This window comes from Phasianus colchicus, chromosome 40 (assembly GCF_987193195.1).
Source record: "Phasianus colchicus chromosome 40, bPhaCol1.hap1.1, whole genome shotgun sequence".
In the NCBI taxonomy this organism is placed as follows: Eukaryota; Metazoa; Chordata; class Aves; order Galliformes; family Phasianidae; genus Phasianus; species Phasianus colchicus.
This window is the reverse complement of record NC_143475.1, coordinates 562,454-577,158: the sequence shown is the minus strand read 5'-3', so window position 1 is coordinate 577,158 and position 14,705 is coordinate 562,454. Positions and strand designations below refer to the sequence as shown.

General features: G+C 53.8%; 1 protein-coding gene across 3 annotated transcripts in view; it reads right to left on the bottom strand.

The window, feature by feature from the left end:
* Positions 1–14,705, bottom strand: part of PPP4C (protein phosphatase 4 catalytic subunit) — a 52,459-nt gene that overhangs the window by 17,560 nt on the left and 20,194 nt on the right. For 2 of the 3 annotated variants that reach the window (XM_090130430.1, XM_090130431.1), the window contains exon 7: positions 6,080–6,206. In XM_090130430.1, coding sequence (XP_089986556.1) covers positions 6,080–6,206 — 127 coding nt within the window. Of the gene's footprint in view, positions 1–2,294; positions 2,561–6,079; positions 6,207–14,705 lie in introns of those variants that run through there. The other variant, XM_090130432.1, reaches the window with a different exon arrangement.

Here is a 14,705-nt window from a genome sequence, read left to right as displayed (position 1 = left end):
GGACCCATAGAAACCCATTCATACCCATAGGAACCCACTGAGACCCACAGGGACCCATACAAACACATAGGGACCCATAGAAACGCATAGGGAGCCACTGAGACTCATAGGGACCCATTCAGATCCATAGGGACCCATTGAGACCCATAGGGACCCATTCAGACACATAGGGACCCACTGAGACCCATAGGGACCCCATAAGGACCCATAGGACACAGTGGCACTGCCGGCCCCACGGGGGGACACCCCCCACCCCGTCGTGTCTGTGGGGGGAGGAGCACACAGGGACCCATAAACATACACGGAGAAACCCATAGGGACCCATTCAGACCCATAGGGACCCACTCAGACCCATTGAGACCCACTCAGACCCATTGAGACCCATAGGGACCCCATAGAAACACATAGGGACCCCATAGAAACCCATAGGGACCCACTGAGACTCATAGGGACCCATTCAGACCCATAGGGACCCATTCAGACACATAGGGACCCATAGAAATACATAGGGACCCATTCAGACCCATACGGACCCATTCAGACGCATAGGGACCCACTGAGACCCATAGGAACCCATTGAGACCCATAGGGACCCACTGAGACCCATAGGGACCCATTCAGACCCATAGGGACCCATTCAGACCCATACGGACCCATTCAGACGCATAGGGACCCACTGAGACCCATAGGAACCCATTGAGACCCATAGGGACCCACTGAGACCCATAGGGACCCATTCAGACCCATAGGGACCCATTCAGACCCATAGGAACCCACTGAGACCCACTGAGACCCATAGGGACCCATTCAGACCCATAGGGACCCACTGAGACCCATTGAGACCCATTGAGACCCACAGGGACCCATTGAGACCCATAGGGACCCATTCGGACCCATTGAGACCCATAGGGACCCATAGGGACTCATTCAGACCCATAGGGACTCATTCAGACCCATAGGGACCCACTGAGAGCCATAGGGACCCACTGAGAGCCATAGGGACCCAATGAGACCCATTGAGACCCATAGGGACCCCATAAGGACCCATAGGGACACAGTGGCACTGCCGGCCCCACGGGGGGACACCCCCCACCCCGTCGTGTCTGTGGGGACAAAGGGGCAGGGGGGGCACAGGGACCCGTAAACATACACGGAGGGACCCATAGGGACCCATTCAGACCCATAGGGACCCACTCAGACCCATTGAGACCCATAGGGACCCCATAGAAACACATAGGGACTCATAGAAACCCATAGGGACCCACTGAGACCCATAGGGACCCATTCAGACCCATAGGGACCCATTCAGACCCATAGGGACCCAATGAGACCCATTGAGACCCATAGGGACTCATTCAGACCCATAGGGACCCCATAGAAACACATAGGGACCCATAGAAACACATTCATACCCATAGGAACCCACTGAGACCCATAGGGACCCATTCAGACCCATAGGGACCCATTCAGACGCATAGGGACCCATTCAGACGCATAGGGACCCACAGAGACCCATAGGGACCCATACAAACACATAGGGACCCATAGAAACACATAGGGAGCCATACAAACGCATAAGAAGCCATTGAGACCCATAGGGACCCCATAAGGACCCATAGGGACACAGTGGCACTGCCGGCCCCACGGGGGGACACCCCCCACCCCGTCGTGTCTGTGGGGGGAGGAGCACACAGGGACCCATAAACATACATGGAGAAACCCATAGGGACCCCATAGAAACACATAGGGACTCATAGAAACCCATAGGGACCCACTGAGACTCATAGGGACCCATTCAGACCCATAGGGACCCATTCAGACCCATAGGAACCCATTGAGACCCATAGGGACCCACTGAGACCCATAGGGACCCATTGAGACCCATAGGGACCCATTGAGACCCATAGGGACTCATTCAGACCCATAGGGACTCATTCAGACCCATAGGGACTCATTCAGACCCATAGGGACCCACTGAGAGCCATAGGGACCCACTGAGAGCCATAGGAACCCAATGAGACCCATTGAGACCCATAGGGACCCCATAAGGACCCATAGGGACACAGTGGCACTGCCGGCCCCACGGGGGGACACCCCCCACCCCGTCGTGTCTGTGGGGACAAAGGGGCAGGGGGGGCACAGGGACCCGTAAACATACACGGAGGGACCCATAGGGACCCATAGGGTCCCCATAGAAACACATAGGGACTCATAGAAACCCATAGGGACCCACTGAGACTCATAGGGACCCATTCAGACCCATAGGGACCCATTCAGACCCATAGGGACCCAATGAGACCCATAGGGACTCATTCAGACTCATAGGGACCCCATAGAAACACATAGGGACCCATAGAAACCCATTCATACCCATAGGAACCCATTGAGACCCATAGGGACCCTCTGAGACCCATAGGGACCCATTCAGACCCACTGAGTCCCATTAAGACCCATAGGAACCAACTGAGACCCATAGAGACCCATAGGGACCCCATAAGGACCCATAGGGACACAGTGGCACTGCCGGCCCCACGGGGGGACACCCCCCACCCCGTCGTGTCTGTGGGGGGAGGAGCACACTGGGACCCATAAACATACATGGAGGGACCCATAGGGAGCCATAGGGACCCCATAGAAACACATAGGGACCCATAGAAACCCATTCAGACCCATAGGGACCCACTGAGACCCATAGGGACCCACTGAGACCCATAGGGACCCATTCAAACCCATTGTGACCATAGGGACCCCATAGAAACACATAGGGACTCATAGAAACCCATAGGGACCCATAGAAACCCATTCAGACCTATAGGAACCCACTGAGACCCATAGGGACCCATAGGGACCCATGCAGACCCATTGAGACCCATAAGGACCCATTGAGACCCATACCGACTCATAGGAACCTACTGAGATCCATAGGGACCCATTCAGACCCCATAGAAACTCCACAGAAACCCCACAGAAACCCCACAGAAACCCCACAGAAACCCCACAGAAACCCCATAAAGACCCACAGAAACCCCACAGAGACCCCCATAAAGACCCATAGAGACCCCATAGAGACCCCATAGAAACCCCACAGAAACCTCATAAAGACCCATAGAAACCCCAGAGACCCCACAGAAACCCCACAGAAACCCCACACAGACCCCATAGAAACCCTATAGAGACCCCACAGAGATCCCATAGAAACCCCATAGAGACCCACGGAGACCCCATAGAGACCCCATAGAAATCCCACAGAAACCCCATAGAGACCCATAGAAACCCCACAGAGACCCCACAGAGACCCATAGACACCCACAGAAACCCCATAAAGACCCCATAGAAACCCCACAGAAACCCCACAGAGACCCCATAGAGACCCATAGAGACCCATAGAAACCCCACAGAAACCACATAAAGACCCATAGAGACCCCACAGAAACCCCATAGAGACCCCATAGAGACCCACAGAAACCCCACAGAAGCCCCACAGAGACCCCATAGAAATCCCACAGAAACCCCATAAAGACCCCATAGAAACCCCATACAGACCCCACAGAGACCCCATAGAGACTCCACAGAGACCCATAGAAACCCCATAGAAACCCCACAGAAACCCCATAGAAACCCCACAGAGACCCCATAAAGACCCATAGAAACCCCATAAAGACCCCATAGAAACCCCAGACACCCCACAGAAACCCCATAAAGACCCCATAGAAACCCCGGACACCCCATAGAAACCCCATAAAAACCCCACAGAGACCCCACAGAAACCCCACAGAAGCCCCACAGAGACCCCATAGAAATCCCACAGAAACCCCATAAAGACCCACAGAAACCCCATAAAGACCCCATAGAGACCCAGAGAAACCCCACAGAAACCCCATAAAGACCCACAGAGACCCCATAAAGACCCCATAGAAACCCCAGACACCCCACAGAAACCCCACAGAGACCCCACAGAGACCCCACAGAGACCCCATAAAGACCCCATAGAGACCCCATAGAGACCCCACAGAGACCCCATAAAGACCCACAGAAACCCCATAAAGACCCCACAGAAACCCCATAAAGACCCACAGGAACCCCATAAAGACCCACAGGAACCCCATAAAGACCCATAGAGACCCACGGAGACCCCATAGAGACCCACAGAAACCCCACAGAGACCCCACAGAGACCCCATAGAGACCCCATAGAAACCCCATAAAGACCCCATAGAAACCCCAGACACCCCATAGAAACCCCATAAAGACCCCATAGAAACCCCAGACACCCCATAGAAACCCCATAAAAACCCCACAGAGACCCCACAGAAACCCCACAGGGACCCCACAGAAACCCACAGAAACCCCACAGAAACCCCATAAAGACCCCATAGAAACCCCACAGAAACCCCATAAAGACTCATAGAAATCCCAGACACCCCACAGAAACCCCATAAAGACCCCATAGAAACCCCAGACACCCCATAGAAACCCCATAAAAACCCCACAGAGACCCCACAGAGACCCCACAGAGACCCCACAGAGACCCCATAAAGACCCACAGGAACCCCATAAAGACCAATAGAGACCCACAGAAACCCCATAGAGACCCCACAGAGACCCCATAAAGACCCATAGAAACCCCACAGAAACCCCACAGAAACCCCATAGAGACCCACAGAAACCCCATAGAAACCCCACAGAAACCCCATAAAAAACCCCATAGAAACCCCATAGAAACCCCACAGAGACCCCATAAAGACCCACAGGAATCCCATAAAGACCCATAGAAACCCCATAGAAACCCCATAAAGACCCCATAGAAACCCCATAAAGACCCCATAGAAACCCCAGACACCCCACAGAAACTCCACAGAAACCCCATAAAGACCCCATAGAAACCCCATAGAAACCCCAAAGAGACCCCACAGAGACCCCATACAGACCCCATAGAAACCCCACAGAAACCCCATAAAGACCCCATAGAAACCCCAGACACCCCACAGAAACCCCACAGAAACCCCATAAAGACCCATAGAAACCCCACAGAAACCCCACAGAAACCCCACAGAGACCCCATAAAGTCCCCATAGAAACCCCATAAAGGCCCATAGAGACTCCACAGAGACCCATAGAAACCCCAAAGAAACCCCATAAAGACCCATAGAAACCCCACAGAGACCCCACAGAAACCCCATAGAGACCCACAGAAACCCCATAGAGACCCATAGAAACCCCAGATACCCCACAGAAACGCCATCAAAACCCCACAGAGACCCCACAGAAACCCCACAGAGACCCCATAAAGACCCACAGAAACCCCATAAAGACCCATAGAGACCCACGGAGACCCCATAGAGACCCATAGAAACCCCATAGAGACCCCACAGAGACCCCATAGAGACCCCACGGAGACCCCATAGAGACCCCACAGAAACCCCATAAAGACCCACAGGAACCCCATAAAGACCCATAGAAACCCCATAAAGACCCATAGAGAGCCACGGAGACCCCATAAAGACCCCACAGAGACCCCATAAAGACACACAGGAATCCCATAAAGACCCATAGAAACCCCATAGAAACCCCATAAAGACCCCATAGAAACCCCATAAAAACCCCACAGAAACCCCATAAAGACCCATAGAAACCCCAGACACCCCACAGAAACCCCATAAAGACCCATAGAAACCCCACAGGAATCCCATAAAGACCCATAGAAACCCCATAGAAACCCCACAGAGACCCATAGAAACCCCAGACACCCCATGGAAACCCCATAGAAACCCCATAAAGACCCATAGAAACCCCATACAGACCCACAGAGACCCCATAAAGACCCCACAGAAACCCCACAGAAACCCCATAAAGACCCACAGAAACCCCATAAAACCCCATAGAAACCCCACAGGAATCCCATAAAGACCCATAGAAACCCCACAGAAACCCCACAGAAACCCCACAGAAACCCCACAGAAACCCACAGAAACCCCACAGAAACCCCAGACACCCCACAGAAACCCCATCAAAACCCCACAGCGCCCGCAGGCGCGTTTCAGCTCCCCGCACACGTATGTGCACACGCGTGTGCCGCTCACCTTCGGGGTCGGACCAGAGCAGGTCACACATGGGGCCGTCGTGGGGCACCTCCTGCTTGCGGTCGATGGTGCGGATCTGATCCAGGGTCTGGATGGAGGGCGAGAGGCCGCCGTGCACGCAGAAGATCTGCGGGGACACGCGTGTGCTTAGCGTGTGCTTAGCGTGCGCTCGGCGTGTCACAGCCTTCCTGAACTTCCGGACCGTTTGGGGGCCCCGCTGGACCCCCAAAAAGGCCTGACACCATTGTTTCCGTGGCTTGCCACGGCTGTCACGTGACCTTAGCGTGTTCTTAGCGTGTTCTTAGCGTGACCTTAAATATTCTCATTCTGCCTAGGGACGCATTCTCCCCACCACTGACCCCAAAGAGACCCAAAAGTGCCCCATAGGACCCCAAAAAGACCCGACCCCACTGTTCCCATGGCTCGGCTGTCACGTGACATTAGTGTGTTCTTAGCGTGTTCTTAGCATGACCTAAAATACGCTCATTCCGTTCTAGGGCTGCGTTCTCACCACCACTGACCCCAAAGAGACCCAAAAGTGCCCCATAGGACCCCAAAAAGGCCCGACCCCACTGTTCCCATGGCTTGGCTGTCACGTGACATTAGCGTGTTCTTAGCGTGTTCTTAGCATGACTTAAAATACCCTCATTCTGTTCTAGGGCCCCATTCTCCCCACCACTGACCCCAAAGAGACCACAAAGTGCCCCAGAGGACCCCCAAAAGGCCTGACCCCATTGTTCCTGTGGCTCGCCACGGCTTTCACGTGACCTTAGCATGTTCTTAGCGTGACCTAAAATATCCTCATTCTGTCCTAGGGCCGCATTCTCACCACCACTGACCCCAAAGAGACCCAAAAGTGCCCCAGAGGACCCCAAAAGACCCAATCCCACCACTTCGAGGGCTCCCCACGTCTTTCACGTGACCTTAGCGTGTTCTTAGCGTGTTCTTAGCATGACCTAAAATACACTCATTCCATTCTAGGGCTGCGTTCTCACCAGCACTGAACCCAAAGAGACCCAAAAGTGCCCCACTGGACCCCAAAAAGACCCGACCCCACTGTTGCCACAGCTTGCCATGGCTTTCACGTGACCTTAGCGTGTTCTTAGCGTGTTCTTAGCATGACCAAAGATATTCTCATTCTGTTCTAGGGCCGCGTTCTCCCCACCACTGACCCCAAAGAGACCCAAAAGTGCCCCATAAGACCCCAAAAAGGCCCGACCCCACTGTTTCCGTGGCTTGCCACGGCTTTCACGTGACCTTAGCGTGTTCTTAGTGTGTTCTTATCGTGACCTAAAATATTCTCATTCCGTTCTAGGGCTTCATTCTCACCACCACTGACCCCAAAGAGAACCAAAAATGCCTGACCCCACTGTTCCCATTTCTTGCCATGCCCTTCATATGACCTTAGCATGATCTTAGCGTGTTCTTAGTATGACCTAAAATATTCTCATTCTGTCCTAGGGCCGCATTCTCACCAGAACTGACCCCAAAGAGACCCAAAAGTGCCCCACTGGACCCCAAAAAGGCCCGACCCCACTGTTCCCATGGCTCGGCTGTCACGTGACATTAGCGTGTTCTTAGCGTGTTCTTAGCATGACTTAAAATACCCTCATTCTGTTCTAGGGCCCCATTCTCCCCACCACTGACGCCATAGAGACCCAAAAGTGCCCCACTGGACCCCAAAAAGGCCTGACACCATTGTTTCCGTGGCTTGCCACGGCTGTCACGTGACCTTAGCGTGTTCTTAGCGTGTTCTTAGCATGACCTAAAATACGCTCATTCTGTTCTAGGGCTGCGTTCTCACCACCACTGACCCCAAAGAGACCCAAAAATGCCTGAGCCCACTGTTCCAATTTCTTGCCATGCCCTTCATGTGACCTTAGCATGATCTTAGCGTGTTCTTAGCATGACCTAAAATATTCTCATTCTGTCCTAGGGCCGCATTCTCACCAGAACTGACCCCAAAGAGACTCAAAAGTGCCCCATAGGGCCCCAAAAGACCCAATCCCAGCACTTCAAGGGCTCCCCACGTCTTTCACGTGACCTTAGCGTGTTCTTAGCGTGTTCTTAGCCTGACCTTAAGTATTCTCATTCTGCCTAGGGACGCATTCTCACCACCACTGACCCCCAAAGAGACCCAAAAGTGCCCCATAGGACCCCAAAAGACCCAATCCCACCACTTCGAGGGCTCCCCACGTCTTTCTCGTGACCTTAGCGTGTTCTTAGCGTGTTCTTAGCATGATCAAAGATATTCTCATTCTATTCTATGGCCCAGTTCTCACCACCACTGACCCCAAAGAGACCCAAAAGTGCCCCATAGGACCCCAAAAATGCCCAACCCCACCATTCCCACAGTTTTAGCACAACCTTAGCATGTCCTTAGCGTGTCCTTAGCATGTCCTTAGCATGACCTAAGAACTTTGTCCCAAGACAACGTTCTCACCACCTCTGACCCCAAAGAGACCCAAACTGCCCAGCTGACCCCAAAATGTCCCACCCCGACCCCTCCGAACCCCCTTAGTGTGACCTTAGCGTGTCCTCAGCGTGTTCTTAGCGTGTTCATAGCGTGACCTAAGACACCTCCCTGTTTCCTAAGACCACATTTTGACCACCACTGACCCCAAAGAGACCCAAAGTCACCAATTTGACCCCAAAACCACCCACCCCAACCCTCCAAACCTCCTCAGTGTGTTCTTAGCGTGTTCCTAGCGTGTCCTTAGCATGTTCCCAGTGCATCCTTAGCATGATCTGAGGCATTCTTAATGTGTCCTAAGACTAAACTCGCCCCGCTAAGGACCCCAAAGTGCCAATGAGACCCACGAAAAACCCCACACCATCCTTCCAACCCCCATGGCGTGTCCTTGGCGTGTCCTTAGCGTGTCCTTAGCGTGTCCTCACACACACTAAGACCAAACGCTCACCATCCACGACCCCAAAGACACCCAAGAGTGCAATTTTGATCCCCAAAGTGACCCAAATTCACCAATTTGACCCCCAAAAGACCCCACCCAAACCCCCCAACTGCCATAGCATGTCCTTAGCATGTCCTTAGCATGTCCTAACACACCTTTACATCTCCTAGGCCGAAATCTCCCCCTCTACACCCCCAAAAATCCCGTTTTCTCCCCCAAAACACCCCCTCCCACCCCGCATCTCCCCTCCAACCCCCATGGCGTGCCCTTAGCATGTCCTTAGTGTGTCCTTAGCATGTCCTTGGCATGTCCTAACGCAGTCTCACCGCATCCAGACTCAATTCACCCCTGTACACCGCCAATTCACCGCACTACACCCCCAAAAATGCCGTTTTCTCCCCCAAAACACCCCCTGCCACCCCACCCAACCCCTCCAACCGCCTTGGCGTGCCCTTAGCGTGTCCTTAGCATGTCCTTAGCACATCACTAGCATGTCCAACCACACCTTTACATCTCCTAGGCCGAAATCTCCCCCTCTACACCCCCAAAAATGCCGTTTTGTGCCCCAAAACACCCCCTCCCACCCCACCCCAACCCCTCTAACCGCCTTGGCATGCCCTTAGCATGTCCTTACCGTGTCCTTAGCATGTCCTAACACACCTTTACATCTCCTAGGTCCACATTTCTCTCTCTACATCCCCAAAAGTCCCGTTTTCTCCCCCAAAACACCCCCTCCCACCCCGCATCTCCCCTCCGACCCCCATGGCGTGTCCTTAGCGTGCCCTTAACTTGTCCTTGGTCTGTCCTTAGCATGTCCTTGGCATGTCCTAACACAGTCTCACCACATCCAGACTCAATTCAACCCATTGCAGACCCCAAAAGTGCCATTTTCTCCCCCAAAACACCCCCTCCCACCCCGCATCTCCCCTCCAACCCCCACGGCGTCTCCTTTGCATGTCCTTAGCATGTCCTTAACATGTCCTTAGCATGTCCTAACACACTTTTAGGACCTCTAAAGACCAAATTCTCTCCACTACAGACCCCAAAAGTGCCATTTTCTCCCCCAAAACACCCCCTCCCACCCCACCCCAACCCCTCCGACCGCCTTAGCGTGTCCTTAGCATGTCCTTAGCATGTCCTAACACACCATTAGGATCTCCTAGGTCCAAATATTCCCCCTTTAGGATCTCCTAGGTTCAAATTCCCCCCTCTACACCCCCAGAAGTGCCATTTTCTCCCCCAAAACACCCCCTCCCACCCCACCCCAACCCCTCCGATCGCCCCGGCGTGTCCTTAGCATGTCCTTAGCATGTCCTCAGCATGTCCTTAGCATGTCCTAACACACTTTCAGGACCTCTAAAGACCACATTCTCTCCACTACAGACCCCAAAAGTGCCATTTTCTCCCCCAAAACACCCCCTCCCACCCCGCATCTCCCCTCCAACCCCCACGGCGTGCCCTTAGCATGTCCTTAGCATGTCCTTAGCATGTCCTAACACAGTCTCACCGCATCCAGACTCAATTCACCCCTCTACACCCCCAAAAGTCCCGTTTTCTCCCCCAAAACACCCCCTCCCACCCAACCCCAAGCCCTCTGACCGCCGTGGCATGTCCTTAGCGTGTCCTTACCGTGTCCTTAGCATGTCCTAACACACCTTTACATCTCCTAGGTCCACATTTCTCTCTCTACACCCCCAAAAATGCCGTTTTCTCCCCCAAAACACCCCCTCCCACCCCACCCTAACCCCTCCAACCGCCCCGGCGTGTCCTTAGCATGTCCTTAGCATGTCCTTAGCATGTCCTTAGCATGTCCTTAGCATGTCCTTAGGTCTCCTAGGACCAAATTTCCCCCTCTACAGCCCCAGGACCTCTAAAGACCAAATTCTCTCCACTACAGACCCCAAAAGTGCCGTTTTCTCCCCCAAAACACCCCCTCCAACCCCGCATCTCCCCTCCAACACCCATGGTGTGCCCTTAGCATGTACCTAGCATGTCCTTAGCATGTCCTTAGCATGTCCAACCACACCTTTACATCTCCTAGGCCGAAATCTCCCCCTCTACAGTCCCAAAAATGCCATTTTCTCCCCCAAAACACCCCCTCCCACCCCGCATCTCCCCTCCAACCGCCTTAGCGTGCGCTTAGCGTGTCCTTAGCATGTCCTTAGCATGTCCTAACACACCATTAGGATCTCCTAGGTGCAAATATTCCCCCTTTAGGATCTCCTAGGTGCAAATTCCCCCGTCTACACCCCCAGAAGTGCCATTTTCTCCCCCAAAACACCCCCTCCCACCCCCCCCCAAGCCCTCCAACCCCGATGGCGTGTCCTTAGCATGTCCTTAGCATGTCCTTAGCATGTCCTAACACACTTTTAGGACCTCTAAACACCAAATTCTCCCCACTACAGACCCCAAAAGTGCCGTTTTCTCCCCCAAAACACCCCCTCCAACCCCGCATCTCCCCTCCAACCCCGATGGCGTGTCCTTAGCATGTCACTAGCATGTCCAACCACACCCTTAGATCTCCTACGTCCAAATTCCCCCCTCTACACCGCCAAAAATGCCATTTTCTCCCCCAAAACACCCCCTCCCACCCCACATCTCCCCTCCAACCCCCATGGCGTGCCCTTAGCATGTACCTAGCATGTCCTTAACATGTCCTTAGCATGTCCTAACATACTTTTAGGACCTCTAAAGACCAAATTCTCTCCACTACAGACCCCAAAAGTGCCATTTTCTCCCCCAAAACACCCCCTCCCACCCCGCATGTCCCCTCCGACGGCCCTGGCGTGTCCTGAACTTGTCCTTAGCATGTCCAACCACACCTTTAGGATCTCCTAGGTCCACATTTCTCTCTCTACACCCCCAAAAATGCCATTTTCTCCCCCAAAACACCCCGTCCCACCCCACCCCAACCCCTCCGACCGCCTTGGCGTGCCCGTAGCGTGTCCTTAGCATGTCCTTGGCATGTCCTAACACAGTCTCACCACATCCAGACTCAATTCCCCCCTCTACACCCCCAAAAATGCCATTTTCTCCCCCAAAACACCCCCTCCCACCCCACATCTCCCCTCCGACCGCCCCGGCGTGTCCTTTGCATGTCCTTAGCATGTCCTTGGCATGTCCTAACACAGTCTCACCAACATCCAGACTCAATTCACGCCTCTACACCCACAATTCACCGCTCTACACCCCCAAAAATGCAGTTTTCTCCCCCAAAACACCCCCTCCCACGCCACCCCAACCCCTCCGACCGCCTTAGCGTGCCCTTAGCATGACCTTAGCGTGTCCTTAGCATGTCCTTGGCATGTCCTAACACAGTCTCACCACATCCAGACTCAATTCAACCCATTACAGACCCCAAAAGTGCTGTTTTGTGCCCCAAAACACCCCCTCCCACCCCGCATCTCCCCTCCAACACCCATGGTGTGCCCTTAGCATGTCCTTAGCGTGTCCTTACTGTGTCCTTAGCATGTCCAACCACACCTTTAGGATCTCCTAGGTCCACATTTCTCTCACTACATCCCCAAAAGTCCCGTTTTCTCCCCCAAAACACCCCCTCCCACCCCACCCCAACCCCTCTGACCGCCCTGGCGTGTCCTTAGTGTGTCCTTACTGTGTCCTTAGCATGTCCTTAGCATGTCCTTAGCATGTCCAACCACACCTTTACATCTCATAGGCCGAAATCTCCCCCTCTACACCCCCAAAAATACCGTTTTCTCCCCCAAAACACCCCCTCCCACCCCACCCCAACCCCTCCAACCCCTATGGCGTGGCCTTAGCGCGTCCTTAGCATGTCCAACCACACCTTTAGGATCTCCTAGGTCCACATTTCTCTCTCTACACCCCCAGAAGTGCCATTTTCTCCCCCAAAACACCCCCTCCCACCCCTCATCTCCCCTCCAACCCCTATGGCGTGCCCTTAGCGTGTCCTTAGCATGTCCTTAGCATGTCCAACCACTCCTTTAAATCTCCTAGGCCGAAATCTCCCCTCTACACCCCAAAAATGCCATTTTCTCCCCCAAAACACCCCCTCCCACCCCACCCCAACCCCTCCAACCCTGATGGCGTGTCCTTAGCATGTCCTTAGCATGTCCTAACACACCATTAGGATCTCCCAGGTCCAAATATTCCCCCTTTAGGATCTCCTAGGTGCAAATTCCCCCCTCTACACCGCCAAAAATGCCATTTTCTCCCCCAAAACACCCCCTCCCACCCCACATCTCCCCTCCAACCCCCATGGCGTGCCCTTAGCATGTACCTAGCATGTCCTTAACATGTCCTTAGCATGTCCTAACATACTTTTAGGACCTCTAAAGACCAAATTCTCTCCACTACAGACCCCAAAAGTGCCATTTTCTCCCCCAAAACACCCCCTCCCACCCCGCATGTCCCCTCCAACGGCCCTGGCGTGTCCTGAACATGTCCTTAGCATGTCCAACCACACCTTTAGGATCTCCTAGGTCCACATTTCTCTCTCTACACCCCCAAAAATGCCATTTTCTCCCCCAAAACACCCCGTCCCACCCCACCCCAACCCCTCCGACCGCCTTGGCGTGCCCGTAGCGTGTCCTTAGCATGTCCTTGGCATGTCCTAACACAGTCTCACCACATCCAGACTCAATTCCCCCCTCTACACCCCCAAAAATGCCATTTTCTCCCCCAAAACACCCCCTCCCACCCCACATCTCCCCTCCGACCGCCCCGGCGTGTCCTTTGCATGTCCTTAGCATGTCCTTGGCATGTCCTAACACAGTCTCACCAACATCCAGACTCAATTCACGCCTCTACACCCACAATTCACCGCTCTACACCCCCAAAAATGCAGTTTTCTCCCCCAAAACACCCCCTCCCACGCCACCCCAACCCCTCCGACCGCCTTAGCGTGCCCTTAGCATGACCTTAGCGTGTCCTTAGCATGTCCTTGGCATGTCCTAACACAGTCTCACCACATCCAGACTCAATTCAACCCATTACAGACCCCAAAAGTGCTGTTTTGTGCCCCAAAACACCCCCTCCCACCCCGCATCTCCCCTCCAACACCCATGGTGTGCCCTTAGCATGTCCTTAGCGTGTCCTTACTGTGTCCTTAGCATGTCCAACCACACCTTTAGGATCTCCTAGGTCCACATTTCTCTCACTACATCCCCAAAAGTCCCGTTTTCTCCCCCAAAACACCCCCTCCCACCCCACCCCAACCCCTCTGACCGCCCTGGCGTGTCCTTAGTGTGTCCTTACTGTGTCCTTAGCATGTCCTTAGCATGTCCTTAGCATGTCCAACCACACCTTTACATCTCATAGGCCGAAATCTCCCCCTCTACACCCCCAAAAATACCGTTTTCTCCCCCAAAACACCCCCTCCCACCCCACCCCAACCCCTCCAACCCCTATGGCGTGGCCTTAGCGCGTCCTTAGCATGTCCAACCACACCTTTAGGATCTCCTAGGTCCACATTTCTCTCTCTACACCCCCAGAAGTGCCATTTTCTCCCCCAAAACACCCCCTCCCACCCCTCATCTCCCCTCCAACCCCTATGGCGTGCCCTTAGCGTGTCCTTAGCATGTCCTTAGCATGTCCAACCACTCCTTTAAATCTCCTAGGCCGAAATCTCCCCTCTACACCCCAAAAATGCCATTTTCTCCCCCAAAACACCCCCTCCCACCCCACCCCAACCCCTCCAACCCTGATGGCGTGTCCTTAGCATGTCCTTAGCATGT